Below are 26,810 nucleotides of genomic sequence, written 5' to 3'. Positions count from 1 at the left end.
GGTGTGTGCTGTGGCCCAGGTATTTGTTGTTTAAAAATGCTTTCCAGAAAATGGTCATTGTACAGTGAATGAACTTTAGCCCAGTGCTCAAAGCTAGTGTCCTCAGTAATCAGAGATATTGACATCTTAGGACCTCCTAATATGATGGGTGGAGAAGGTGTGGCATCACCTATGTGGTATTTTTGCTCAAAGTGCATAACCTGAGTTTAATCATGAGAAAAAAAATAGAAGAGCAAAATTGAGGATCTACAAAATGACTCACCAATACTCTTCAAAAAACGTGAAGGTCTTAAAAGGAAAAGAAATCCTGAGGAACTTTCTCTGATTAAAGGAGACTGAGAGGACAGAAAAATGAGAATGCTACCTGTTTTTCAGCTGCAGTTAGGGTTTGGCTTAGGAGCAGCATAAAATCCCTCCATAAGAGATCAAACACCGGAGTTAAATTTTGGAAAGCTTCTATATACCTATAGTGGTAATCAGAAAATTGGTCTAAGTCTCCCTTTATTTGCATAAGGTCCTGCAATAAGAGGTGAACCTCAACCCCACTGCTATCACCTCCACTGAGCATTTCCTGTAGGGGTAAGAGTGAGGCTGGGGAGTGGAGAGTCTTGGAACTGGTAGGTCTGGATGAGCTGATGGCACGACTGGAGGAGGCCACAGATAAGGGAAACAAGAAGGCCAGGACACTCAATTGCTTCCTCAGATGATGCCCCCAGATGATTGCCTTTCCAGTTTTGGGGAATCATTCTTTTGGGCCTGCCTGATATGACTGCTAAAAGAGCTGAGTCAATTGTGCAATGATTGCAAAGGTCTGGGTGGTCTCACAGGGCAAAGAAAGCCTGTTCTTTGTTACAAAAGAAATGATTTGGGGGCTGCTTTTTTGCTAAAAGGGAAATTCTGTTCCCCTTACTATCTGCCTAAATAATTTCTTTCTATCTCCTGTATCAAAATTATATAGAATATATATTCAATATGAATAGATATGGCTTGAAAATCAGTTTTTAATTAAGCTAACTTTTAATCATAAAGCTCTTTTTAGAAATCCTTTTGTTAGCAGCCAAATGTATCAAAGACATGGTACCAAAATATGTCAATGGCAGTTAATTTGTATGGGTCAGCAGCAACCTCAATTTTTTCTTCTTCAGAAGAAAGAATTTGACTGAGGCATAAGGCAGAAGGATAGGCTGAGGCGAGTTTAACAGCAGGAGTGAACGTTTCTTGAAAACCTTTAGAAGTAAAGAACACTTTAATGAGAACCAAGTAGGTGACTTGAGACAGCCAGTGCGTGGTTTGACCTTTGACTTCGGCTTTTGCATTCTGGCATACTTCCAGGGTCTGCATCTCTTCTCCCCTGATTCTTCCCTTAAGGTGGGCTGTCCACATGTTCAGTGGCCTGCCAGCACTTGGGAAGAGAGCAAACACAGTGTGTTTACTGGAGTTGTATACATCCTCACTTGAGATTTTCTTCCTTTACCAATCAAATGTCCCTGGGAGGCCATATACCAGTTAAACTCCACCATTTTGCCTCTTAATGTGCACACTTGAGCCCACACAACGGGATCTCCAAGCTATCCCTAACTTGTGAGATCTTACTGGAAAGCTGCTGATTACCAGTTTCAGATGTTTCCTATCTGCTGGGAGACTGCCTTTCCCTGAAGCTGGCTGTGACCGATTATTATTTAGAGAGACAGTTAACAACCACCTGACCATCACCTGATGGTCACCTGACATTTCTGCCCTCTCCTACCCTGCTCATGTCTGACTAGCTGCCTAACTTTAACATTTTCAGATTTCTTATTATCAGAATTTAGCTAGGACAAACAGCTGAGATTTCTGGCTTTTGAATCTCTTTTATCAAAAGTACTCTTCCAACGGAAATAAGCCTTAATAAAGATTATGACTAAGCCAAGGATGTACAAGGCATCTCCAAAAAGGTAAATGAGTACCTCAAAAACTGAAAAAATCAATATCAAAACAAAAGGGGCCTGGTTTCCTGACCACAAATTCAATCCAGGCTGCAGCAGTGAAAGCTGAAAATGTCAAGTAACAAGTGGCAGCCTTATAGCGAATTCGGAATCCGTATACACTGCTGGTGATAATATAAAAAAGTACAGCAACTATGAGAAACAGTTGTGCTCTTCCTCAAAAAACTAATCGTAGACTTCCCATATGAAACAACATTCTTTCCTAGGTATATACCCAAAAAATTTAATCCAGGGACTCAAAGAAATACTTGAATGCGAATGTTGATTACAGCATTATTCACAATAGATGAAATATGGAAACAACTCAAGTCCATCAACACATGAATAAATCAACAAATATGGTGATAAAACAGCAAGTTAATCAGCCACAAAGAGGAACGAAGCTCTGAGACACAATGGAACATGCATGGACCTTGGAAACATTATGCTAAGTGAAATATGCCAGAAACAAATGACATATGTGTATGATTCCATTTATATGAAACCCCAAGAACAGGCAAATTCATACAGGCAGAAAGTAGACTAGAGATAATCAAGGTTTACGGTGGAAGAAATAGGGAGTTATTGTTTGAAAGGGACAGAGTTTCTGTTTTGAATGATAAAAATTTTCTAGGAAAAATAGTGATGGTTATTTAATACAGTGAATGTGGTTAATTCCATTTGATTGCACATTTTTAAGTGGTTAAAACGACACATTATACATAAACAAATGTGTATATATTTATCTTAAACATATAAATATATATCAGTATGCATATATACACTCCATCACAACTTTTTGAAAAGAATTTGGTGAATAAAACCCCACTATGTAAAATATATCCATAGCCCTCATATACTTACATGCAGACCCTTCATGACCTTATCCACAGAGATACTCGAGGATTTAGAGACATGAGATGGCCCAGCCAGCTGCAGATGCACAACATAAATGTATTTGCAAAGAGACTGAAAGTTAAGCTGGAGGCGCAAACCTCAGCACTGCCAGGACACACACCCTCCGCCATGGATTCTGACTTTGTCTTACTCAGCCCACCATCCAGATCTTGTTGTGGAGTTGGGGCAAGGTAGGTCATAAAGCCTGACCCCAGGACACTCTGTGTGAGCACATAAGCCACACACATCCCCATTAGATCTCCACACAGCACTGTGAGGAGGACTAACATAGGCTCAGAGATTACACCAGAGAATCAGCTACAGAGAAAAACAAGGGACTGGAGGAGCTGGCCACTGATACAGAGCAGGGTCCCTGTAGTTCATGGGTCCAGCCCACTCCAGAGTGCCCACCACTCTCACCCACACCATGATGCAAGCACCCCTGAAAAACAGCTTTTTCCAAGGCATCCTTGGTAACACATCAGGGTGCCTCACTGGGAAGCTATCCACAGAGAGCAGAACCTTGGACAGCACCCATCCCAGCTTCACCCTTCCTGGGCTCAGAGCTCAGAAAAATGGCAGAGGGCAGTGAGGCCAGAGATGGTGATGGGGGCAGTGACCTAGGGGCAGCTGCTTGGATTGGGAGCAGGTGAGGCCACAGGGAGATAGTAGCACAGGAAGAAAAACCCAGGAATGGACAGAAGAAGTGAGGCTCCGTATGGCTACAGCCCAGTGCGGGACTACCCAGTCTGGGACTGTGAGTGTGAAGCCATCTCAGCAAAGAAAGCCAGGTCTCGTGAATGGGAAAGGAAGCAGCTCCCACCTCCCCTACTGGAAACTCAATGTGTCCCCACAAAATTGTTGAAGCCTTTATCCTTAATGTGATGGAATTTGGAGAAAGGGGTCTTTGGGAGGTAATTAGAGTAAGACTCTGTCATAAGGTAGAAGCTTCATGATAAAATTAATACCCTTGTAAAAAGAGGAAGGCACAGAAGAATGTTCTCTCTCCTCTGTCTCTCCAACCCTCCCAAGCCCCAACATGGGCAGATACAGCAAGAAAGCAGGCATCTGCAAGGGGTCCCACACAGGACCACATCAGCTGGAACCTTGACCTTGGACATCCCAGCCTCCAGAACTGTGAGAAATAGAGTTCTAGCCTGGGCATTGTGGCCCACACCTGTAATCTCAGCACTTAGGGAGGCTGAGGTGGGCAGATCACGAGGTCACGAGTTTGAGACTAGCCTGGCCAACATGGTGAAACCCTGTCTCTACTAAAAATACAAAAATTCACCGGGCATGGTGGTGCATGCCTGTAATCCCAGCTACTCAGGAGGCTGAGGCAGGAGAATCACTTGAACCCAGGAGGCAGAGGTTGCAGTGAGCTGAGATGGTGCCATTGCACTCCAGCCTGGGCAACAAGAGCAAAACTCCATCTCAAAAAAAAAAGATTTATACTGTTTAAGTCACCCAGGCTAAGTACAGTGTTTGTTATAGCAGCCCAAGACCAGGAATACATCATCTGACCCACTGTTTCAAATAAAACTCTTCAGTTTCTTCATAAAGTTAGGTGGCAGCTCCTGTCCCCAGCAGCACCAGAGGCCCCAAGAAAAGAGGACCAGCAGGGGCTCTACTTGCCCAGGTCCCATGGGGCAGCCTCAGTGTCAGGCTCTAGATGGCAGGTGAGGCTCTAGTGACACAACCACAGTTTTTACTACTTACAGACACTGGGGAGCACGCAGCACATCTGGAGACCACAGTCACAGAGGTGAGGGAGCCCAGGCAGGGAAAAGAAAGGGGACCTAGGCTGGGTGTGGTGGCTCATGCCTGTAATCCCAGCACTTTTGGAGGCTGAGGTGGGAGGATTAGGAGGTCAAGAGATCAAGACCATCCTGGCCATCATGGTGAAACCCCATCTCTACTAAAAATACAAAAATTAGCTGGGCATGGTGGCAGGTGCCTGTAGTCCCAGCTACTTGGGAGGCTGAGGCAAGAGAATCACTTGAACCCAAGAGGCAGCGATTGCAGTGAGCCGAGATCGTGCCACTGCGCTCCAGCTGAGAGAGAGAGAGAGGAGAGAGGAAGGAAGGAAGGAAGGAAGGAAGGAAGGAAGGAAGGAAGGAAGGAAGGAAGGAAGGAAGGAAGGAAGGAAGGAAGGGAGGGAGGGAGGGAGGGAGGGAGGGAGGGAGGGAGGGAGGGAGGGAGGGAAGAAGGGAGGGAGGGAGGAAGGGAGGGAGGGAAGAAGGGAGGGAGGGAGGAAGGGAGGGAGGGAAGGAGAGGAAGAAAGAGAGAGAGAGAAGGAACAAGGAGAAAGAAAGATAAAGAAAGAAAAGGGACCTGTAGGTCTATGGCTTTACTGGGGCCAGGATGTTATCTGACAGGTTTCCAGCCAAGAGATTGACTGGATTCATTTAAAGCAAGCACTGGGGCCAGGAGATCATGCTGTGAATCAGAGGTGGTCACCTTAAATTTGAGAAAAAAATGTCAGAATTTTCAGTTTAAAAGAACCAGCTGGAGGGCCAGGTGCGGTGGCTCACACTTGTAATCCCAGCACTTTGGGAGGCCAAGGCAGGCAGATCACAAGGTCAGGAGTTTGAGACCATCCTGGAAAACATGGTGAAACCCTGTCTCTACTAAAAGTACAAAAATCAGCTGGGTGTGGTGGCGCCTGCCTGTAATCTCAGCTACTCAGGAGGCTGAGGCAGGAGAATGACTTGAACCAGGTAGTCGGAGGTTGCAAAGAACTGAGGTCTCCTCACTGCACTCCAGCCTGGTGACAGAGCAAGACTCCCTTAAAAAAAAAAAAAACAAAAACAGCTGTAAAGAGGGGAGCCCAGCATATTAAGCAGTAGAGATGCCTCTAAGATTTTATCTCTGCCCACCAACTGGAGACATGTGGATCAAGTACAGTATTGAAAACTGTCATGGTGACCAAGCCCTGCCTCTGATATAAGGCACTTAAACTTACAACTTAAAATAATCCAAGGCAACATAAAATTATGAGCACCTGCAACACCCAGGGACACCATCAGGGTGGGGTGCTGTGCCCCAGAGTCAGGATCTTGGTCCCCTGGGAGTGAGAAATAAAGATGACTTGCCCCTGCTCCCCCTCTGCTCCCCTGACACTGATCTTCCCATGCTGCACCTCCCTCTTCTGCTTCCAAATCCCTGCCCAGTGCTCTGCCGCAGACATCACTGTCCCCAGGGCTTACACAGTGCAGCCTGCTGCACATAAACACAAACTCACAGGTGACAGAAATCTGTGTCTGAGACATCTGATTGTGAAAGAGGAAGTACAGTGAATTTGCGGCCACAGAGAGTGGGACTCACTAGGCTGCATCCTGATGAAGCTGTAACATAACATGTGAGACCACGTCTGAAATGTGCAAATCCATGTGGAATAAAACAGGCAGCCTGGCCTGGAACTGCTGCCATTCACACTTCCCTTCCACTCCACCAGAGGGCGGCAGAGTCCCCACCGGCTTGTAGCCTGCCCAGGGGCTGCTGACCTCCCTCAGCGGAACCCACAACCCCACAGGGTCCACCCTCACCCTCCAAGCTCCCCACACGTACTCTGTCAGCTCCTCCCTGCAGCCAGGTGGCCGCCAACATGAGGCCACTCCCTCTGCAGGCAGCTCCTGCCCCAAACACCCACTCCTTCCCTGGGCTCAGCTAAAAAGGCATCTCCCAGGACAGCGCCGGTGCACGCGAGGCCACACTGAGCACTTTCCTGTCATGACCTCCTTCTATCCTCATCAACTCTTTCTGTGACTGCTCCCTAAATGCCCACCCCTGCTCCCTCTGTCCTGTTCTCCAGGGCATGACAGGCTGGGCCCAGCGCTGACACAGAACCACAGACACCTGAGGGCCCACAGTGCCTCTGGGGAATCAGCCGGGCACCCTGTGACCTTCCCTCTGCACCCCAGAAGGCTCAGAGAGTATGTGACAGTCATACCCAGGCACCATCTGGGATGTGGCCACCTGCCCCCTACTGTCCTTCATGAAGTCAGAAGGGAGGACAGAGTTCTTTCATGTGCCCAACATGAGGGGCAAGAGATGAGCTCCATTTGTTCCCAGAAAATGTCCCACTCCTACCTGCCCTCTCAGGCGTGAGCAACGTCCCCCACCCCAGACAGGCTCTCTGGCCACTGCCCATCCTTCCTCTACACAGAGGGGCTTGACTAGGTCCAAACCCTTAGGACAGACCCCAGAGGATGTCAGCATGGGGAGGACTGAGCCCATCCTGGCTGCAGGGTAAGCTGGAATGACTCTCTCTCCAGCTCTGAGCCCCTGCTCTGTCCCCGGCCCCCTCTCCTGGATCTGAGGGAGTTGTGTCCTGTGGGGCCCCTAGTCAACTCCTCACTCCCTGCTGTACCTGCCATGGGGAAGGTGGGGTGACCACAGGACAGTCAGTCAGGCAAAAACAGAGGACACCCAAGATGGTCAGAGAGAATATGGAAGGCCTGAGCCCCCGTTCAGCTGCCAGAACCCGGGGAGCAAGAAAATGGCTGAGACCTGTCCCTGGTGACCACAAGGCCCACAGCCCCCACTGACCAACAAGAACAGCCCTCTCTCTCAGGAACATAAGAGATTATTTGCCCTGCACACAGCAGAAAGGACAGTCCCCTCTGGGATACTCAGCGCATTGAATGTCCATCCTTGGAAGCTGCAACCAAACTTGACACAATGAGAGAGAGGGAGGATCCCTCTCCCCAGTGAGCATTCAGCTCCCCAAAGTTCAGTGGCGGTATCCCTTTGACAGTGGTGGAGCCCCAACCTCCTGATCTGAAGGGAATAGCCAGATGGGAATGGGAGAGGGCAGGGGGAGCAACTGTGTGCCCCAACCTGGGGACATGGGCTGCAGGATGCTGAGGGCCCAAGGCTGTGCTCACCCAACCTACAGGGTGTGTGTGTGACTGTGTGTCTGGGTGTGTATTTTTGTGTGTGTGGGTGTGTAGTGTGTATAGAGCCTGGGTGAGAGAATCATTGCTGAAGAAGGAAGAACCTCCCAGGGGCCTGAAACACAGACAGAAAATAAAAAGGAGTGACAAGGAGGCAGGACTGAGAGGGGAGGGGACAGAGAGGTGTGTCCTCAGCACAGACCCCACCCACAAGCCTGAGAAGTGCTCCTGCCCTGGGAAGAGGCTCAGTGCAGAAGGAGGAAGGACAGCAGAGCTGGCAGCTGTGATCTGAAAGTGTCTGGATCCCAGGCTCGTCTCCACAGAGGAGGACACGCAGGCAGCAGAGACCATGGTGCCTCCCTCAGCCCCTCCCTGCAGATGGCACGTCCCCTCGCAGGGCCTCCTGCTCACAGGTGAGGAGTGAACTTCCTGGGAGAGGACAGAAAGAGGAAGCACAGTGACTGGCTGGGGTCTCCTGGGGAGGACAGGCCTCTGAGTGGGGCTGAGGCCTTCTACTGGAGCCTTAATAGAAGAGAGGACACCAGAGGCAGATGGAGGTCATAGCAGGAAAATCACATTGAACTGGAATTGGCAAGAGGCAGGAACATCTCAAGTGTTTCATATTCCTGGTTAATCATCACTGGCCACTACATTTTGAAAAATGATAATAATAACTATATGAGATGACACTTCACATAAAAACATAACCAGGGCATGAAACATTGTCCTCAGCCAACAATGTCAGACATTGGCAAATAAACCTCAGGAAGCAGAGGGCCCTGGGAAGACTCATGAGCTCATCCACAGGAGTCTGCAGCCTGTCCCAGGCACTGGGGTGCAGCCAAGATCACACAAGCCCTGCCCTCACGGAGCTTACACTCTCCTGGGGAGGAAGACAGACACACAAAGTGATCTAGAATGTGAGGTCAGGTGTTGACAAGAGCCCTGGAGGGAGGGAACACAGCAGGGAAAGGTCAGAAAGGGAAGACCCAAGGTCTCTGGAGGAGGTGTCAAGGAAGGGGTCTCCTAAGGATGCCCTGATGTTAGCAGGCTCTGAGGGCATTGTGGAGGTAGCCACGCAGACCCCTGAGGAAGAGGATTCCACACAGGGAAATGCCAGGTTCAGAGGTGTTGAAGAAAAGGGGACTGTGCTGCTGCGGACTTTGACTCAGTAGGACACACACACACACAAACACATACACTCCAAAGCTCACAGTCTTTCCACCTCAATACATAGGCTGCAATATTGACTGATGCTTTCTCCCCCTCCTAGCCTCACTTTTCACCTTCTGGAACCCGCCCACCACTGCCCAGTTCAGTATTGAAGCTGTGCCACCCAATGCTGCAGAAGGGAAGGAGGTTCTTCTGCTTGTCCACAATCTGCCCCAGGAACTTCTTGGCTACAACTGGTACAAAGGGGAAACGGTGGATGCCAAACGGCGAATTATAGGATATGTAGTGAGACCTCAAATAACTACCCCAGGGCCCGCATACAGCGGTCGAGAGGCACTATACCCCAATGCATCCCTACTGATGCAGAACGTCACCAGAAATGACACAGGATTCTACACTCTACAAGTCGTAAAGCTAGATCTTGTGAATGAAGAAGTAACGGGCCAGTTCAGCGTACACCGTGAGTGATTCCTCTTATCCTCTGGGTGTTGGGGGTCAGTTCCACTTCACACACACAGGATTGTCAGGCCTAGGCTGAGCCTGTGTCCTCCTCTGCATTATGTCGCATTTAGGGTTTGGGCATTTAGTACAGGGCACACACAGGGGAGACAAACTTCCACAGATCAGAATTCCTTTCCTGCATCCAGACCCTGCAGATACTCGAGGCAGAGGGAAGACAGTCTGATAACGGGGACTCATCAGGAGATCAGTCTCAGCCAAGCACCCATGCCCTCCCCTTAGACCTGACCCTGAGAAAGCCCCTAAAGAACTGGGACAGGGCCTGACCTCAGGGACCCCCTGGGATCCTCACAGAGAAGCTCGGCCCTGGAAGCCCCTGCTCCAGACCCCCTATCCCAGGATCCTGACTCCAGGTGACCCTGGGGAACCTGTGGCAGAGCTGGGTAGCGGCCTTCTGGGCAGGGCCAACTGGGAACAAAGAATTACCAGCTGTCCAAGGGCTGTGGTTCCTGGAGCTGCTCACCAGCCAGGGCTCAGACCCCAGAGCCTCGTCTGGGCAAGGACAGAGTCTTGTCCTTCACCTGAGACTCAGTGAAAAGGACAGATGGGCAAGCTTCTTAGGCCATCGGCCAACTGCCCTGGGAGGTTTAGGAGACTCCATAGAAAGTTCAGTGTCCCCAGGGGGCAGAAATAGAAGAAAGATGTTCCCAACAGCAACTTGTCCAGCAGGGATCATGCCAAGGGGACCCTCTCATGGAGGCAAATAATAGCCCATCTGCTTGTGTGAGCGCCTCCTCTGTGACTTCAGGTCAGGTGACTATGAATAATTTAATGCTAATTTTAAGAGAAGTTTTTTTTTTAAGATGGAGTCTCCCTCTGTCACCAGGCTGCTGTGCCAGTGGCACAATCTCAGCCCACTGCAACCTCCACCTCCCAGGTTCAAGCGATTCTCCTGCCTCAGCCTCCCGAGTAGCTGGGACTACAGGTGTATGCCACCACGCCCAGCTATTTTTAGAGAGACAGGGTTTCACTATATTGGCCAGGATGGCCTTGATCTCTTGACATCATGATTCACCTGCCTAGGCCTCCCAAAGTGCTGGGATTACAGGAGTGAGCCACAGCGCTTGGCCAACAGAAGCTTATTACTGAGAAGAAACAGAGGCACAGAAAGACAGTCACTGAACCAGGGTCACACAAACACGAGGGCCAGATCAGAGTCCCATCAGATCCCTCTCCAGCCACAGCCCCATCCTCTCTTCCACAAGAAGTGGGGGCTTATTGGGTTCCATGGACCCCACGGTCATCCATTGGCTCAAATCCTTTCTTCCTGGGCATCCAACCCTCAGAAGAGTGAAAGCAAATAAACAACTGATTAGTTTGCACTCCAGAACTAAATCACTTACCCCAACTGTCAGAGCCAGCGCAAGGAATGTCCTGGCTCCCTCTATGATCTTAACCCCCTCACTGAACCTGAAATCCTGTTTCCTGCTGTGTTGGTGTCACTCCCACGGGAGGACAAAAGAGAGGACTTTGCTTTCTCTCCCCACTCACACCCTGTATCAGGACAGGCCCAACAGCTGACACACACTCACTAGTTCTCTCATTAAGGGGAGAGGGAATGAATGAAAGAATGAATGATCCATAACCTATATAGCAACTAGATCCTGGACGGCCAGGTGGGTGCTGCCTGATGGGTTTACTGCCTGTTGCACACACATCTGTGTGCTCATGGCGGCGCCATTGTGATAAGGTGGGGTCCTTCAGGTGGGGAGATGCACAAGCCACCGGCATCTCACTTAGACTGTCCAATTCACAAAAACCTAATTAAACTCTACTTGTGTCTCCTGAGGTCAAGAGAAAAATGAAGAAAGCATTGCATATGCCTGTTCTGGGTTCCTCCCAGTTTTGCCCAACTCCATAGGAATTAGGGGCAGGAAGCTTTCTAAATTTACCAGTGTAATACACATCGCTTCTCCTAATTTGAAATCGTTCCTCCCTTTATGTAACTGACACACCTAAGACTTCCTCTCTGACCATCCTGTCCTCCTAACAGGACTCACGTGCCTCCCTCTACCTGGGAGTTGCTAATTTCAAACGAACTTCAGGATCTTCCTTTGAGCATAATGTGATCCCGCTGGAATTCACAGGACACCTAAACTTTATTTTATTATCAAGAGAAATGCTCCTTCCACTGATTAATTTTAGATCTGTGGACAATTAATAGCAATTTCTACTCATGGAAAAAAATTAATGTTTCCTCCAATTTTGTTTTTTACTATAGTCAGAACATAACATAATAGCTAAACTCCTGACACATTTTAAAAAGCGAATTAGTTACACATCGACCATCAAAAATCCAAAATCTGGGCAGGGCGTGGAAGCTCACACCTAGCACTTTGGGAGGCCGAGGCAGATGGATTGCCTGAGCTCAGGAATTTGAAACCAGCCTCGGCAACACGGTGAAACCCCATCTCTACTAAAAATACAAAAAAATTAGTCAGGCATGGTAGTGTGCGCCACTACTCCCACCTACTCAGGACACTGAGGCAGGAAAATTGTTTGAACTAGGGAGGTAGAGGTCGCAGTGAGCCAAGATCTTGCCACTGCACTCCCACCTGGGTGACAGAGCGAGACTCCATCTCAAAAAAAAATCCAAAATCTGAAATGTTCCAAAATTCCACACTTTTTTGCCACTAATGTGATGCTCAAAAGAAATGTTCACTGGAGCATTTTCAATTTTGAATTTTCAGATGTGAGATGCTAAACCGGTAAGAATACTGCAAATATTCAAAAATTTTAAAAAGTTAGAATTTCAAAACACTTTTGGTGCTAAGCCTTATGCATAAGAAATAGTCTGTAAGAACTATAGGCATGAAGCTGTAGCAGATCTCTAGAACCTCCTCATCCTGTGTAAATCAAACTTCACACCCATTGAACAACTCCTCATTCTCCCACACCCACCCCATAGCAACTACCATTCTAATACCTGATTCTATGAGTTTGACTACTCTAGGAACCTCATTTAAGTGAAATCATACAGTATTTGTCCTATGAGTGACTTACTTCACTTTGCATAATGTCCAATGGGAGATGATATTTGCAAAACTTCTTCCCAAATTTCTGTCTCATAACTCTCAAACACACATGGCCCGTGAGGACCAGATTTCCAGCAGTTCATGTTCCCTCTTTCCGTCAGTCACTTTGCATTTACAAATGTCCACTTGTATTTTTTTTTTTTTTTTGAGACGGAGTTTCGCTGTTGTTACCCAGGCTGGAGTGCAATGGCACGATCTCAGCTCACCGCAACCTCCGCATTCTGGGTTCAAGCAATTCCTGCCTCAGCCTCCCGAGTAGCTGGGATTACAGGCGCGCACCACCATGCCCAGCTAATTTTTGTATTTTTAGTAGAGACGGGTTTTCACCTTGTTGACCAGGATGGTCTCAATCTCTTGACCTCGTGATCCTCCTGCCTCGGCCTCCCAAAGTGCTGGGATTATAGGCGCGAGCCACCTCGTTATGGAAGGATCCGGAGCTCCTCACCTGCCCTCTGCAGGAAAAGAAGGGACATTAAAAACCAAGGAAAGGAAACACGGTTCTGCTCCAAAGCCACCTGCTCTTATGCCTGTCCCCTTCACTCTTTCTAGATCATTCCTTGGACTGCTCTATCTTTAGAGGTCACTGGCTCTAGCAAGTCATCATGAAACACCTAGGAAACCTGCCTCATCTTGTGGCTCCACTGCCTAATGACTGAGCCGACCTCCAGGCTTGCCCCTGGGCTCCCTCTCCTGTGTTATTTCTGTTGAAACACCCAGTCCCAGGTCAGACCGCCCAGTATCCTTGGGAATTAAGGATAATGGCAAATCTCATCATCTCCCAGCTCTAGAATGTTCTTGGAAAGAAAACCCTCAAAAATACCCTCGAGGGGCAAAGTAGGACTGTGAAGCTGGAAGGGACTAAGCACCTATAGGTTCTAGGTGAGGACCCCAAGGTGGGCCAGGCAGGCAGCCAGTCAGGGAGGGACCAGAAGAGGCACCAGGACTGTAACTCCTGGTCCTGGGTCCATCCACAACCCAGCACTGCTTTCACACTTGAGAAAGTCTGTGCTTCTCCCACACAGAGAAGGCAGCCTAATGGTTCTAAGCCCTGATTGTCATGCATCTATCTTGTGACACACACACCTGCTGTGGGCTTTTAAGGACTCAGGTGGGCCGAGAGGTAGGAGATGCCAACTCTGATTGAAAGATGCCTGTGAAGGAATCACAGGTGCCACACAGGGCAATCTTCTCTCTGTTACCTGCACAGTGGAGCTGTCCAAGCCCTACATCACCAGCAACAACTCCAGCCCTGTGGAGAACAAGGATGCTGTGGCCTTAACCTGTGAACCTGAGACTCAGGACACAACCTACCTGTGGTGGGTAAATGGTCAGAGGCTCCTGGTCAGTCCCAGGCTGCAGCTGTCCAGTGACAACAGGACCCTCACTCTACTCAGCGTCACAAGGAATGACACAGGACCCTATGAGTGTGAAATACAGAACCCAGTGAGTGCGAACTTCAGTGACCCAGTCACCCTGAATGTCCTCTGTGAGTATCTTCTGTTCCTCTGTGGCCCTGGCTTCCATCCCAGATCCACACAGCCAGATGCCAGGCCTCTCAGTCCCTATCAGGTCCAGAGATGCAGACCCTCACCTCTAGACACCAAGGTGGTCATGACTTCCTGCCCCAGGCAAACATGGGTAGCCCCAGCCTTGACAAAGAATAAGAGGGGAGAGGGTGCTCCTGTCACAGGAGACTTGGGGTCCACATCTTCTGATGGGAGAAACAGGTAATTATCTCAGACTCCGTCTCAGTAGACACAGCAGGAGTTTGATTGAGACTTCAGAGTTGTGACTTGTCTCAGAGGGACGCTATGGCCCTTCCACAGACCAGGAGCTTCCCCTTCCCTCTGATGACATCATCTGTGACTTTATTCTCTTTGCTCCAGATGGCCCAGAAGCCCCCATCATTTCCCCTTCAGACACCTATTACTACCCAGGAGGAAATCTCAGCCTCTCCTGCCATGCAACCTCTAATCCAGCCTCACGGTATTCTTGGTCTGTAAACGGCACATTCCAGCAACACAAACAAAAGCTCTTTATCCCCAACATTACTGTGAAGAACAGCGGATCCTATGCCTGCCACGCCGTGAACCCAGCCACTGGCCACAACAGGACCACAGTCAAGATGATCACAGTGTCTGGTATGTGGATCCCTAGAGCACTGGCAGTGTTTACTGATAGAGTCTATCTGGCTTTCAGAGAAGAGCCAGAAAAAAAGTTTTATTCTTAGCCTCTGTCCAACAGCACAAACAAATCCCAAATTTTTCTCCTAAACCCTCCCAAATCATCTCTACAGAATCTCTTCTGCCTATTTTTCTGATTTCTCATGGCTGACCTTGAGGCTGACCTGAGAAATGTGGAAAGGGGACTTGGTCAGCCCCAGGCCCCTATGTAGTGGAAGGGGCTTCACAAAGCAGGAAGAATGGGGCCCTCAGGTCAAGTTGCTTTTCTTTGTCACCAACATGTGGCACCCCTTTGTTGCTATTACCCCTTTGTTTTCTTTTACCTATTCCATTAGCTGTAATCCAAGGCTTTGAAACAAGCCCACAACATTCCCCAAACGAGAGAAGGAAGTCCCTTGGATGGGGGAGGAGCAGCTCAGACTGCTCCCTTCTCTACTCCCAGCACCCCCAGTGACAGGCCCTGCCCTGACTCAACCTGGGGTGGGACCTAGCTGTATGGAGAAGGTGTCCAGGTAGCCTGTCCCAAATCTCGCTAAATCAAGATGCCAGTTGAAGCCAAGCCTCCCCCTGGTCAGGCTGCAGGGAAATGGGAAGACAGGGAGCCTCCGGGAAGACTCCTGAGCTGTGTCCTGGCTCTGAAGTCGCCGGCTGCATGAGGCCATGGGCACAGCACAGAGGACAGTGAGTGATGCACACTTGGAGACATAGGGAGATTCACCCACGGGGGCTCTGCATGGGAGGGAAGGGGCAGTGCCCGTGCACATTTATAGAAAGGGTAAGACTACCAGCCACTATCTTTTTTCTTTTTTACATAAGACTTACCATTAACTATTTCTATCCGTGAAATTTGCCGTTGGGTAACCATCACCACTATCCATTTCCTCATCTCACCCTATTAAACCTCTGCACCCAATAAACAGTAACTCTTACTTCTTCTCCCACTAACCCCTGGTAACCTCCATTCTACTTACTTCCTGTCTCCATGACTATTCTAACAACCTTATATAAATGGAATTATGTAATAGTTGTGCTTTCGTGTCTGGCTTATTTCACTTAGCATAATGTCTTCAAGGCTCATCCATATCGCACCATGTATCAGAATTGTATTCCTTAAGGTTGAGTAACATTCCATTGTATGGATATACCTCATTTTCCTATCCACTTATCTTTCAGTGGACTTCAGTTGTTTCCACCTTTTGGCTATTGTGTGGCTAATGCTGCTGTGAACATCCATGCACAAATATCTGTTTAAATTCCTTCCAATTCTCTTGCATATATGTCCAGAAGTGGAATTGCTGGCTCAAATATTAATTCTTTAATTTTTTGAGAAACTGCCACACCATTTTCCACAGTGGCTATAACATTTCACAATCCCATCAGCAATGCACTAGAGCTCCAATTTTTCCACCTCCTTAAAAACACTTATTGTTTGTGTGTGTGTGGTTTTTTTTAAAATCAAAGCCATCCTGATGTCTTTGAGGTATTCTACCATTGGGGTTGCTTTTTGCATATCTCTAAGTATTCGTGATGTTGAGCATCTTTGCATGTACTTATTGGCCATTTGTGTATCTTCCTTGGAGAAATCTCTATTTTGGTCTTTTGTCCTTTTTTAATTGGGTTTTTGGATTTTTGCTGTTCTTGATTTGTAGTAGTTCTTCACATATTCTGAAAATTAATCCTTTATCATATGTGATTTGCAAATATTTTTCCCACTTCATGGGTTGCCCTTTCACTTCCTCGATAATGTTCTTTGATATATAGAAGTTACTAATTTTCATGAAGTCCAACCTATCCATTCTTTTTGTTGCCTATGTTTTTGCTGTTATAACCAAGAAACCACTGTGAAATCCAATGTCATGGAGTTTTTTCCCTTGTGTTTTCTCCTAAGAGTTTTATAGTTTTTTACTCTTACATTTGGTCTTCGATCTACTGTGGGTTAGTTTTTTGTATATGGTGTCAGGTAAAGGTTCGACTCATCCTTCTGCATGGATATCCAGCTTTCCCAAGGTCATCTGTTGAAAAGACTGCACTTTCCCCGTTGAATGGTCTTGGCATCCTTATCAAAAAGCATTTGGCTATATATGCAAGCATTCCTTTCTGGGCTTTCTTTTCTATTCCACTGGTTTCTATGTCTTCCTTTATGCAAGTACCACACTGTATTGATTATTGTGGCTTTGTAGTAAATGCTGAAATCAGGATTCAGCATTTTTTCAAGATTTTTTTTTCACACTTGTTTGGCTATTTTGAGTCCTGAAATTCCATATGAACTTTAGGATAGATTTTTCTATTTCTGCAAAAAATGTCATTGGCATTCTGACAGAAATTGTGTTGAATCTGTAGCTCACTCTGGGTAGTACTGTCCTCATAACAATACTGAGTCTTCCAATCCATAAAAACAAAACATCTCCCCATTTCTTGAGGTCATCTTTAATTTCCTTCAGCAGTGTTTTCTAGTTTTCAGAACATAATCTTTTCACCTTGGTTAATATTTTATTCTTTTTGATGTTAATGTGAATTAAAATTTTTTTCTTAATTTCTTTTCAGATTGTTCATTCTCAGTATACAGAAATGCAACTGATGCTTGCGTGTTGATTTTGTATCCTGCAACATTACTGAATTTATTAATAAATTCTAACAGGTTTTTTTCATCTTTAAAGTTTTCTACATACAAGTTCAAGTTATCTGTGAACAGACAGATAATTTTACTTCTTTCCAATTTGAAAGTCTTTTTTTCTTGCCTAATTTCTCTGTCTAGGTTTTCTAATACTATTTAAACAGATGTGGCAAAAGCAGGCATCCTTTTCTTGTTTCTGATCATACAGGGAAAGCTTTCAGTCTTTCTCTATTGAGTATGATGTCAGCCTTAGGCTTCTCAAATATTGCCTTTGTTATATTGAGATGGTTTCCTTCCATTCATACTTATAATGCTTTTATTAAGAAAGAATGTTGAATTTTATCAAATGCAATTTTTATTCAATCTTTCTACTAATTATAAATCTATTCAGATTTTTTTGTGTCTTTCTAGGGATTTGTCCATTTTCATCTTATCCAATTTATTGGCATACAATTATTCATAGTACTTTTGTAAACATTATTTCTCTAGAATTGATATAATGTCTCCATTTTCTTTTTTCTTTTTCTTTTTTTTTTTTTTAGAGAGAAAAACAGGGTTCTACTCTTTAGGCCATGCCAGGGTGGAGTGCAATGGTGCAATCACAACTCACTGCAGCCTCAAACTCCTAGGCTCAAGCGATCCTCCCATCTCAGCTTCCCAGGTAGCTGAAACTACAGGTGCACACCACCATGCCTGGCTGATTTCCTTTTTTAATTTTGTAAAGACAGAATCTCCCTATGTTGGCTGGTTTCAAACTCTAGGCCTCAAGCAATCCTCTGGATTTGGCTTCCCAAAGTGCTGGGATTACAGGTGTAAGCAACCATGCGTGACTCCATTTTCATTTCTGATTTTAGTAATTTCAATCTTCTCTCTTTTTTTGTTAGTCAATCTAGTTAACGATTGTCAATTTTGTTGATCTTATTTTGAAGAACCAACTTTTGGTTTCATTGATTTCTCTATTGCTTTTCCATTCTCCATTTTATTTATACCCACTCTAATCCTTATTACTTCCTTCATTCACTGTGTTTGGGTTTAGTTTATTTTTCTCCTATATTGTGAAGTCATAAATTAGGTTGTTGAATTAAGATCTTTCTTCTTATTTAATGTAAGAGTTTGCAGTTATAAATTTATTGCACAAGATTCTTAACTTCTCTGAGCCTCTGATTCCTCAACTGAAAATTGCAGTAACAATGTTTGCTTCATAGCATTGTTTTAAAGGTTTAATGTAATCATCAATGAAACCTTCAGCAAAATGCCACATACAGAGGAAATGTTTCACAAATGTTAGCTGCTATATTACTACAGTTTTTTTCACCACTCTAAGCCTTTGTCTTCTCATCTGTAAAATGAAAATAATGTCTACCTGACAAGGTTCTTGTATAAATCAAACGAGACACAGGTGAAGTATTCAGCACAGGGCCTGGCCCATAGGAGGTGCCCCTCAACAGTAGCTAACATAGCGTTAATCATCAGCCTGAGTTGACTGGTGAGGGCCAAAAGTAAATGGTTCCAATAGAAAGAAAGAAACAGATGCAAAAGGGTGTGTGTGTGTGTGTGTGTGTGTGTGTGTGTGTGTAAAAAGTATTTTATGTAAAAAAAAAATGCAACACAGAAAACACTAGGACATGATAATTGGCTACATGTGAAAGAGAGAGACTAAAAAGCTAAATGCAAAAAATCAAACCTAGTATGTTAATTTTTACCCACTGAGATGCAGCCAAGATGGGATGAGACATGCAAGATAATTTATTAGGAAAAACATCTGTGAGGGAAAGTGGGGCAGGTGTGGGAGAAGCCTGGGAGATCCCTCAGACCACGATGCAGATCTGATCCCTGTGAAGGAGAAAAAGAAAAGAAGATTTAGAGAGCAGTGCAGTTCCTTTTGTTTTTTTTTTTGGAGATAGTCTCACTCTGTTGCCCAGGGTGGAGTACAGTGGTGTGATCTCGGCTTAATGTAACCTTCGCCTCCCAGGTTTAAGTGATTCTCCTGTCTCCGCCTCCTGAATAGCTGGGATTACAGGTGCCTGCGACCATGCCCAGCTAATTTTTTGTATTTTTAGTACAGACAGGGTTCCACTGTGTTAGCCAGGGTGGTCTCAATCTCCTCAACTCGTGATCCGCCTACCTCAGCCTCCCAAAGTGCTGGGATTACAGGCGTGAGCCACCGTGCCCAGCCAAATAGTGGTACAGTTCTAACTGAGTTTCAGCAAGGCTGATGGAGTGTCCTCCAACTAGTAACCCATTAGAGTTAAACAGAGTCTCATAATACTAGGCTTGCTTTCATACCCCTGCTGGAAGCCCCTGAGAAGAGAGGTCTCTGTGCAAACGTGGTGGTCAATTTGGAATGCATTGACACGGACCTTCTGTCCATCCACTCCCTGCCAGAGAGACCTGCCACAACTAAGACACTGAGAAAAAGATGCAACCATGAAAAGTGGAAAGTTCTAATGACAGAAAATATCACAGCCTTTCTCACACCCCAAAGCCTTCAAACATATCTGAGTAAAGACAGGTCAGGATGAAATTGACAGAAAACTGATCATCAACCTAGAAACATGGTGAGAGAGGAAAAAAACTGCAAGAATATAGTTGGCTAATCACTTCCTAGCAACCTTCCCACAAAAATAATATATTCCTTGAAAAAACAAGTAAAGACTACTTCATGCTAAGAGCTGGTTCCGGCGGCACCACACTGTAAAATAACATCACCTTCATTCCTTCTCTTTTCTTTCCATGACAGACGCTTCGGTACCAGATAGTTCTCCTGTCCTCTCAGCTGGGGCTACTGTCAGCATCATGATTGGAGTGCTGGCCAGGGTGGCTCTGATATAGCAGCCCTGGTGTGATTTCTGCATTTCAGGAAGACTGGCGGGTATGATGGCCTTTCCTCTTGTCCTGTTTCCTGCAAGGCTGACTGCCATGCTTGGGAGAGAGAACTGTATCCCGGGATTGAACCTCCTCTTCCTCCCAAAAAACTCCTGCTTCTCATCACTAACTCCTGCAGGTCTCTTCTTCCCTGGTCTACATGCTCCATGTGCCCCACTGTCTCTTAGATGTGATTATTCCCAGCCTCTACTCATTTGTTTCCCAGATTCAATACACTGTGAAAGTCTTTTGATCCTTTCTTAAGATCTATCACTTGTGTCATTCTCTCCATTCCCATAAACCTCAACAACTGCTTGAAGTCCTGCTTGACTTCATCCGCAGTCTTTGAAATTTTCCTTGCATATGGCTGCCTCATTACCTTCCTAAAATCTAGTTCACTCACCTACTCAAGAATCTTCAGGAGTCTATTCTGGCCTATTTGATAAGTTCACATTTCTTCTCTTTACTAATCCTTCTTAATTCCTTTACCTCTACTCCCAGTATGATTCTTCCATCCTAATAAGATCTGACTCTCTACACAACCCTGCCCCTCTGCCCACATGCACATCGAATTCTTAGTTTCAATGCTATGCCTAAAAAACAGGGTGCTCTCCCATCCATTCTCTGAACCATGGAGTTACCCACGCCCTTCATCACTGGCAACCACTGACCTCATGGAGAACAAGGACTCTAGCATTAATGTGTGAGCCTGAGACACAGGACACAACCTATGTGTGGTTGATACAGAAATAAAGAAGGCAAGGTCCCTATCCCAGAGAACATATGGCCTAAGGAAGGAGATAATATTTGAAAAATAATCATAATACTAAAATAGAAAAAAGTGACTGCCATAAGAAATCAAACACATCCGATGGGAAATATAGCTGCACATTGGAAATCACTGATAAACATTTTTTTAAATGACGCTTAAGCCTCATCCATAAATTCTGGCCTAATGTCTGGAGTGGGACCCAGGTGCTGGTAATTTTTACGCCTTCCCAGATGCTACTCAAATGTAACTAGGATGGAGAACTCCTGTTCTAAGAATGTGAGGCTAAAACAATGTTTCTTTAGCTGCGAGTATTCAAATTTCCTAGAAACCTTTTTCAACATATACAAGCCTATACTTTGTTGGCCCCATTCATTAATGGGCTCCATCAAGAACTCAGTAATCCAGCTGAGAAACAGAAGCTAAGTGGAAAAGCCACTTATTTGATATGTTAAATCCCATGGAAAGCATTGTCAATTGATAAGTGATGCTAAACCTTTTCTAAGTTATACTTATGGGTATGTTACTGATACGGGTGTTCCAAAAATTATGTGAGATTCCTAGAAAAAGAGTATGTTATCAGTCATAATGTCATATGCCACAGAAGCAACTTAATTTCTATGTGAGCTGTGCCTTTATCATAATAAGCTCTCATCAGAATTTTAACCATAGTCATTTTCAATCTTTGTCATTCACAGACAATTGTTTCTATTCTTCCTCAAAGCATTTGCAATCAGCTACTAGCCAAAATTGCTTCTTCTTCAAGGAGGTTTCTGGAAAAGACTCTGACAAGTACTCTTGAATACAAGTTTCTGTTAACTTTAAGATCATACCACTGGACTGTCTGAGAACTTGCAAACAGGCTGATGCCTTCATGAAATTGCCAGTCAAAACAGAAGAAAAAAAATCAATTTCATTGAACTAAATAATAATGAGGATACTGTTTTTAAATTTTTGTATTTGAAAATTTGCTAATTCTTTAAGTGGTTTCTTTTTCAGATTTATTAATTTATCTTTTTTTTTTTTTTTTTTTTTGAGATGGAGTCTTGCTTTGTCTCCCAGGCTGGAGTGCAGTGGCATGACCTCAGCTCACTGCAACCTCCACCTCTTGGGTCCTAGCAATTATCCTGCCTCAGCCTCTCAAGTAGCTGCGATTACAGGCGCCTACCACAATGCCCGGCTAATTTCTGTAATTTTAGTAGAGACAAGGTTTCATCATGTTGGCCAGGCTGGTCTCAAACTCCTGACCTCAGGTGATCCACCCACCTCGGCCTCCCAGAATGCTGGGATTACAGGCATGAGCCACCATGACCAGCCAAATTTCTTTACTTTTTACTATAAATAAACTGTTTTTTATTTATAGTTTATGGCAATTTGGTAAAGTATACTTTTGTGAACAAAAATTATAACATTTACTTTTGCTCCCTACCTGACTGCCACAGAACTGGGCAACTATTCATGAGTATTCATATGTTTATGGTAATTCAGTTATTTGCACAAGGCCAGTAAGAACCTGCTGTCTTTATAATGGGATATATTTTTAAACATTGGTTATATTACCAAGGCTTTGATTGGGATGTTATATTTGAGAATATCCATAGAATGACAGATTAACCAAGTGTTAATCTATTGTGTCAACCCCAAATTTTTACATAAGAGATCCTTTAGTACACCCAGTGGCTAACATTAGCAGCATCTTTAACACAACTGTTTGTCCAAATGTATCACGGTCCCTTTTAGAGTTAGACTTCTAGACTCACTTGTTCTCACTCTGGGTTTTAGTTTAACCCAGCCATGCGATGCTACATAATAAAATTGCTCCCTATTGGCTGAACAGAGAAGAGTCTTTGAAGTTGATGATGCTTTTCATTGCACATGGATAAATATATTGGGTATTAAAGAGTCTCAGTTGCAAAAATTAATAAATACGCTACTTGGTTAAAATGGCTACACTCAACTAGTTCATTCTTTGATCTATTCTATTTTAGTTGGTTTGCATCTTGCCAAAGGTGATACTCCAAACTCTTCATATTGTCTTCCTGATAATCATCCTAGTAGTCTCCCTGGTGTGCTGTAATCTCTAAAAGTTTTAAATGTTTGCGTGCTGCCATCCATCTAATATCAAATGGTCTCTCTTTGGCTGGAATTATATAAACTCAAAGAAATGTGTGATCAGGAGGATATTATAACCTATAAATGATGGAAGCCGAAAATGGTGAGAACTGAGAGTCCTGCTAATGCTTTAGGTTTTGGTCATATTCTTACATAAATGAGAGCCTAAAGACTCCAAATTAGAGCCACTCATGCTAAATGCTACATACTCCAGCTGGAATTTTAAGGAAGCAGATCTCAAAACAGACCAGTTTTTTTCTGAAAACGGAAGAGTCCAGTCTCTCTGAGTCAACATAATAAGGAAGTCCCCTCTCCTTTAACATTTACCCCAAAAAAAGTAACCTGAAGTACCCTGATGTTAACCAATCAGTTTAGTCCTATGGCTCTGTTTACTGGCTCCAATTTGACAAAACCCACTGTTCTGTTATTGTATCGCCCACGAGGAGCTATCACTGTATAGGTAGAGTGGGAGGTGCCCCAAATCCTGACTCACAAATAAAAGCCAGTTAGATCTATATTTACATTAGTTGGAATTTTGTCTTTTGATGCATGTTCACAACCAGCGATGATTAGTGGAGCCAGTGAGCTACAAAAATGAAGAGGAAGTATCTGCTACCTGCTGGGGACCTTTATGTTTGCACCTCATCCAATGCTCACAATGACCCTTTAAGCAGACACTATTATCCCTCTATTCCAAGACATCAATTAACTTTTCGCTTATCTCACCTGATAAAAGGTGGAACCAGGACTCAGACACACGTATTTATGAATCGAAAACTCATGCTTCCAGCAAAAGACACCATCAACAGAGTAAACAGACAACCTACAGAATGGAAGAATGTATTTTCAAACTATGCATCTGACAAAAATGTAATACCCAGCATCTATAGGGAACTTAAACAAACTTATAAGAAAGAAACAACCCCATTAAAAAGTGGGCAAAGGACATAAGCAGACACTTTTCTTTTTTTTCTTTTTTTTTTTTTGATATGGAGTCTCACTCTGTCACAGGCTGGAGTGTACTGGCATGATCTCAGCTCACTGCAACCTCTGCCTCCCAGGTTCAAGCAATTCTCCTGCCTCAGCCTCCTGAGTAGCTGGGATTACAGGTGACCACCACCACACCTGGCTTTTTCTTATTTTTTTTTTTTTTGCACTTTAAGTAGAGATAGGGTTACACCATGTTGGCCAGGCTGGTTTTGAACTCCTGACCTCCACCTGCCTCAGCCTCCCAAAGTGCTAGGATTACAGGTGTGAGCCATTGCACCCAGCCAACAGACACTTTTCAAAAGAAGACATACATAGGAAATAAAGCTCGCTATCACTGATCATTAGAGAAATGCAAATCAGAACTACAATGAGATACTATCACCATCTCACACCAGTCAGAATGGCTAACATCAAAAAAATAACATGCTGGCAAGGTTGTGGAGAAAAGCGGATGCTTATACACTGCTGGTGGAAGTGTCAGTTAGTTCAATCATTGTGGCAATTTCTCTAAGAGCTAAAATCAGAACTACCATTTGACCCAGCAATCTCATTACGGGGTATATACCCACAGGAATATAAATCATTCTACCGTAAAGACACATGCACATGAGTGTTCACTGCAGCACTGTTCATAATGGAGAAGACATGGAATCAATCGAAATGCCCATCAATGGAAAACTGCATTTTTAAAACATGGTACATATACACTACAGAATCCTATGCAGTCATAAAAAATAATGTGGTCATCTCTTTTCCAGGAACACGGATGGAGCTAGAGGACATTATCCTTAGCAAGCTCACACAGAAACAGAAAACCAAATACTGCATGTTCTCACTTGTAACTGGGAGCTAAATGATGAGAACATACAGACAAAAAAAGGGGGGAAACAGACACTAGGGCCTACAAGAGGGCAAAGAGTGGGAGTTAGAAGAGGAGTGGAAAAAATAACTACTGGTACTAGGCTTAGTACCTGGGTAATGAAATAATTTGTATATCAAACCCCTGTACCACGGGTTTACTGACATAACAAAGCTACACATGTACCCTGAACCTAAAATAAAAGTTTTTTAAACCACAATAAAATTCAAACATCAACAATTTAATCTCTAATCCTTCTCCAATCAAAATGTTAAGATTTTTTTGTATTTTTTTTTATTATTATACTTTAAGTTCTGGGGTGCATGTGCAGATCTTGCAAGGATTGTTATATAGGTATACACATGCCATGATGGTTTGCTGCCTCCGTCCCTCCGTCACCTACATTAGGTATTTCTCCTAATGTTATCCCTCCCCAACCTAAATAGGAATGCTTTTACACTGTTGGTGAGAGTGTAAATTAGTGCAATCATTGTGGAAGACAGTGTGGTGATTCCTCAAGGATCTAGAAATAGAAATACCATTTGACCCAACACTCCCATTACTGGGTATATATCCAAAGGATTATAAATCATTCTATTATAAAGATTTTTTTTTAAAGAAAAACTTTTAGCCCAGGTGCAGTGGCTCACACCTGTAATCCCAGCACTTTGGGAGGCTGAGGCAGGCAAATCACGAGCTCAGGAGATCAAGACCATTTGTCCAACATGGTGAAACCCCGTCTCTACTAAAACTACAAAAAATCAGCTGGGCATGGTGGCTTGTACCTGTAATCCCAGTTACTCAGAAGGCTGAGGCAGGAGAATCACTTGAACCAGGGAGTCAGAAGCTGGCAATGAGCCGAGATCGCGCTACTACACTCCAGCCTGGGTGACAGAGTAAGATTCAGCCTTAAAAAAAAAAAAAAGAAAAGAAAGAAAAGCTTTTAATTAGCAGAATACATTGTTTTTTTCTAAAACATGATAATAATTAAATAAAACTCATGTTTCACTCCACATCATTGTACCTACAAGAATTCAAAGAAACGAAAGATGACTGATCCTAACAGAAATAACTATACAGGCTTCAGTGAAGAGGGTCTGAAATGGGCCTTAGGACAAAGAACAACTCAGGAGACTGAGAAGACAGACAAGGGTATGATATGAACAAGGAAAAGAACTAGAAAATGTTTGGAAATGAGAAAGTAAAATGTGGATCAAGGGAGTAGACTGGGGCCAGGCTATGAGGGCTCTGAATGGCAGAGCCCTGAATGGCTCTAAGGAACGGGAACTTCATCCTACAGATAAGAGAAGTCACTGGAAAGCTTTGAGAAGGTCACAAACATGACAAACAGCATTTCCAGGAAGATTACACTGACAACATTAGGCAAGGTGACTTGGGAAATGGTCTTCAGCTCTGGCAACTTAATAGAAATATCTAGATTTCTTCTCCTTTTTTTTTTCAAACTTTTCATTTTGAAATTATTTCAGACTTTCAAAAATGTTCCAAAACTAGTCAACATACACTTTTCACTCAACTTCCCCAAATATTGTTTTAGATAACCACAGTGCCAACATTAAAATCAATAAGTTATCGCTGACATCGTACAACGAATGAATCTGCAGACCATATTCAAATCCTCTTCATCTTCCTCCTAACGTCCTGCATCTCATTGTTCTGTCCTCTCAGTCTCCTTTAATCTGCGACAGTTCCATAGAATTTCTTTTGCATGTATGACCTTAAAATGTTGAAAAGTATTGGTGAGTTCGCTTGCAGAATTAGCCTCAGTTTAAATTTTTCTAATTTCTTCTCATGATTATACTCAGCTTAGGGACTTTGGGCAAGAAAACCAAAGATGTGGTTTTGTGCCTTCTCCACCCATTATACTAGGATACCATAAGATGTTGATAACTCTAATTAATGGGGCATTAACTT

At 44.6% G+C, this 26,810-nt stretch overlaps 1 protein-coding gene and 1 long non-coding RNA gene across 2 annotated transcripts; one reads left to right on the top strand and one right to left on the bottom strand.

Annotated features, from left to right (window-relative positions):
- Nucleotides 1-8,006: 8,006 nt before the first annotated feature.
- Nucleotides 8,007-20,212, top strand: CEACAM8 (carcinoembryonic antigen-related cell adhesion molecule 8). The gene is made up of 5 exons (XM_078359796.1): nucleotides 8,007-8,172; nucleotides 9,033-9,392; nucleotides 13,694-13,972; nucleotides 14,373-14,627; nucleotides 20,024-20,212. The coding sequence occupies exons 1-5, from the start codon at nucleotides 8,109-8,111 to the stop codon at nucleotides 20,113-20,115; spliced, it is 1,050 nt and encodes a 349-aa protein (XP_078215922.1). The 5' UTR covers nucleotides 8,007-8,108; the 3' UTR covers nucleotides 20,116-20,212.
- On the bottom strand, nucleotides 19,012-25,790 carry LOC144580784 (uncharacterized). Its single transcript, XR_013530927.1, has 3 exons — nucleotides 25,664-25,790; nucleotides 23,756-23,852; nucleotides 19,012-19,116 (listed from the first exon to the last, which is right to left on the bottom strand). It is a non-coding gene; the product is annotated as an uncharacterized LOC144580784 (long non-coding RNA).
- Nucleotides 25,791-26,810: the final 1,020 nt, after the last annotated feature.

This window comes from Callithrix jacchus, chromosome 22 (genome assembly GCF_049354715.1).
Source record: "Callithrix jacchus isolate 240 chromosome 22, calJac240_pri, whole genome shotgun sequence".
Lineage (NCBI taxonomy): Eukaryota > Metazoa > Chordata > Mammalia > Primates > Cebidae > Callithrix > Callithrix jacchus.
This window is presented reverse-complemented; position numbering and strand designations above follow the sequence as displayed.

Excerpts from the sequence above, each read along its gene's own strand:
- CEACAM8 (XM_078359796.1), top strand. The coding sequence starts at position 8,109 with ATGGTGCCTCCCTCAGCCCCTCCCTGCAGATGGCACGTCCCCTCGCAG. Across the intron at positions 9,393-13,693 it reads GGGCCAGTTCAGCGTACACC|TGGAGCTGTCCAAGCCCTAC; the intron begins GTGAGTGATTCC and ends TTACCTGCACAG. Across the intron at positions 13,973-14,372 it reads AGTCACCCTGAATGTCCTCT|ATGGCCCAGAAGCCCCCATC; the intron begins GTGAGTATCTTC and ends TCTTTGCTCCAG.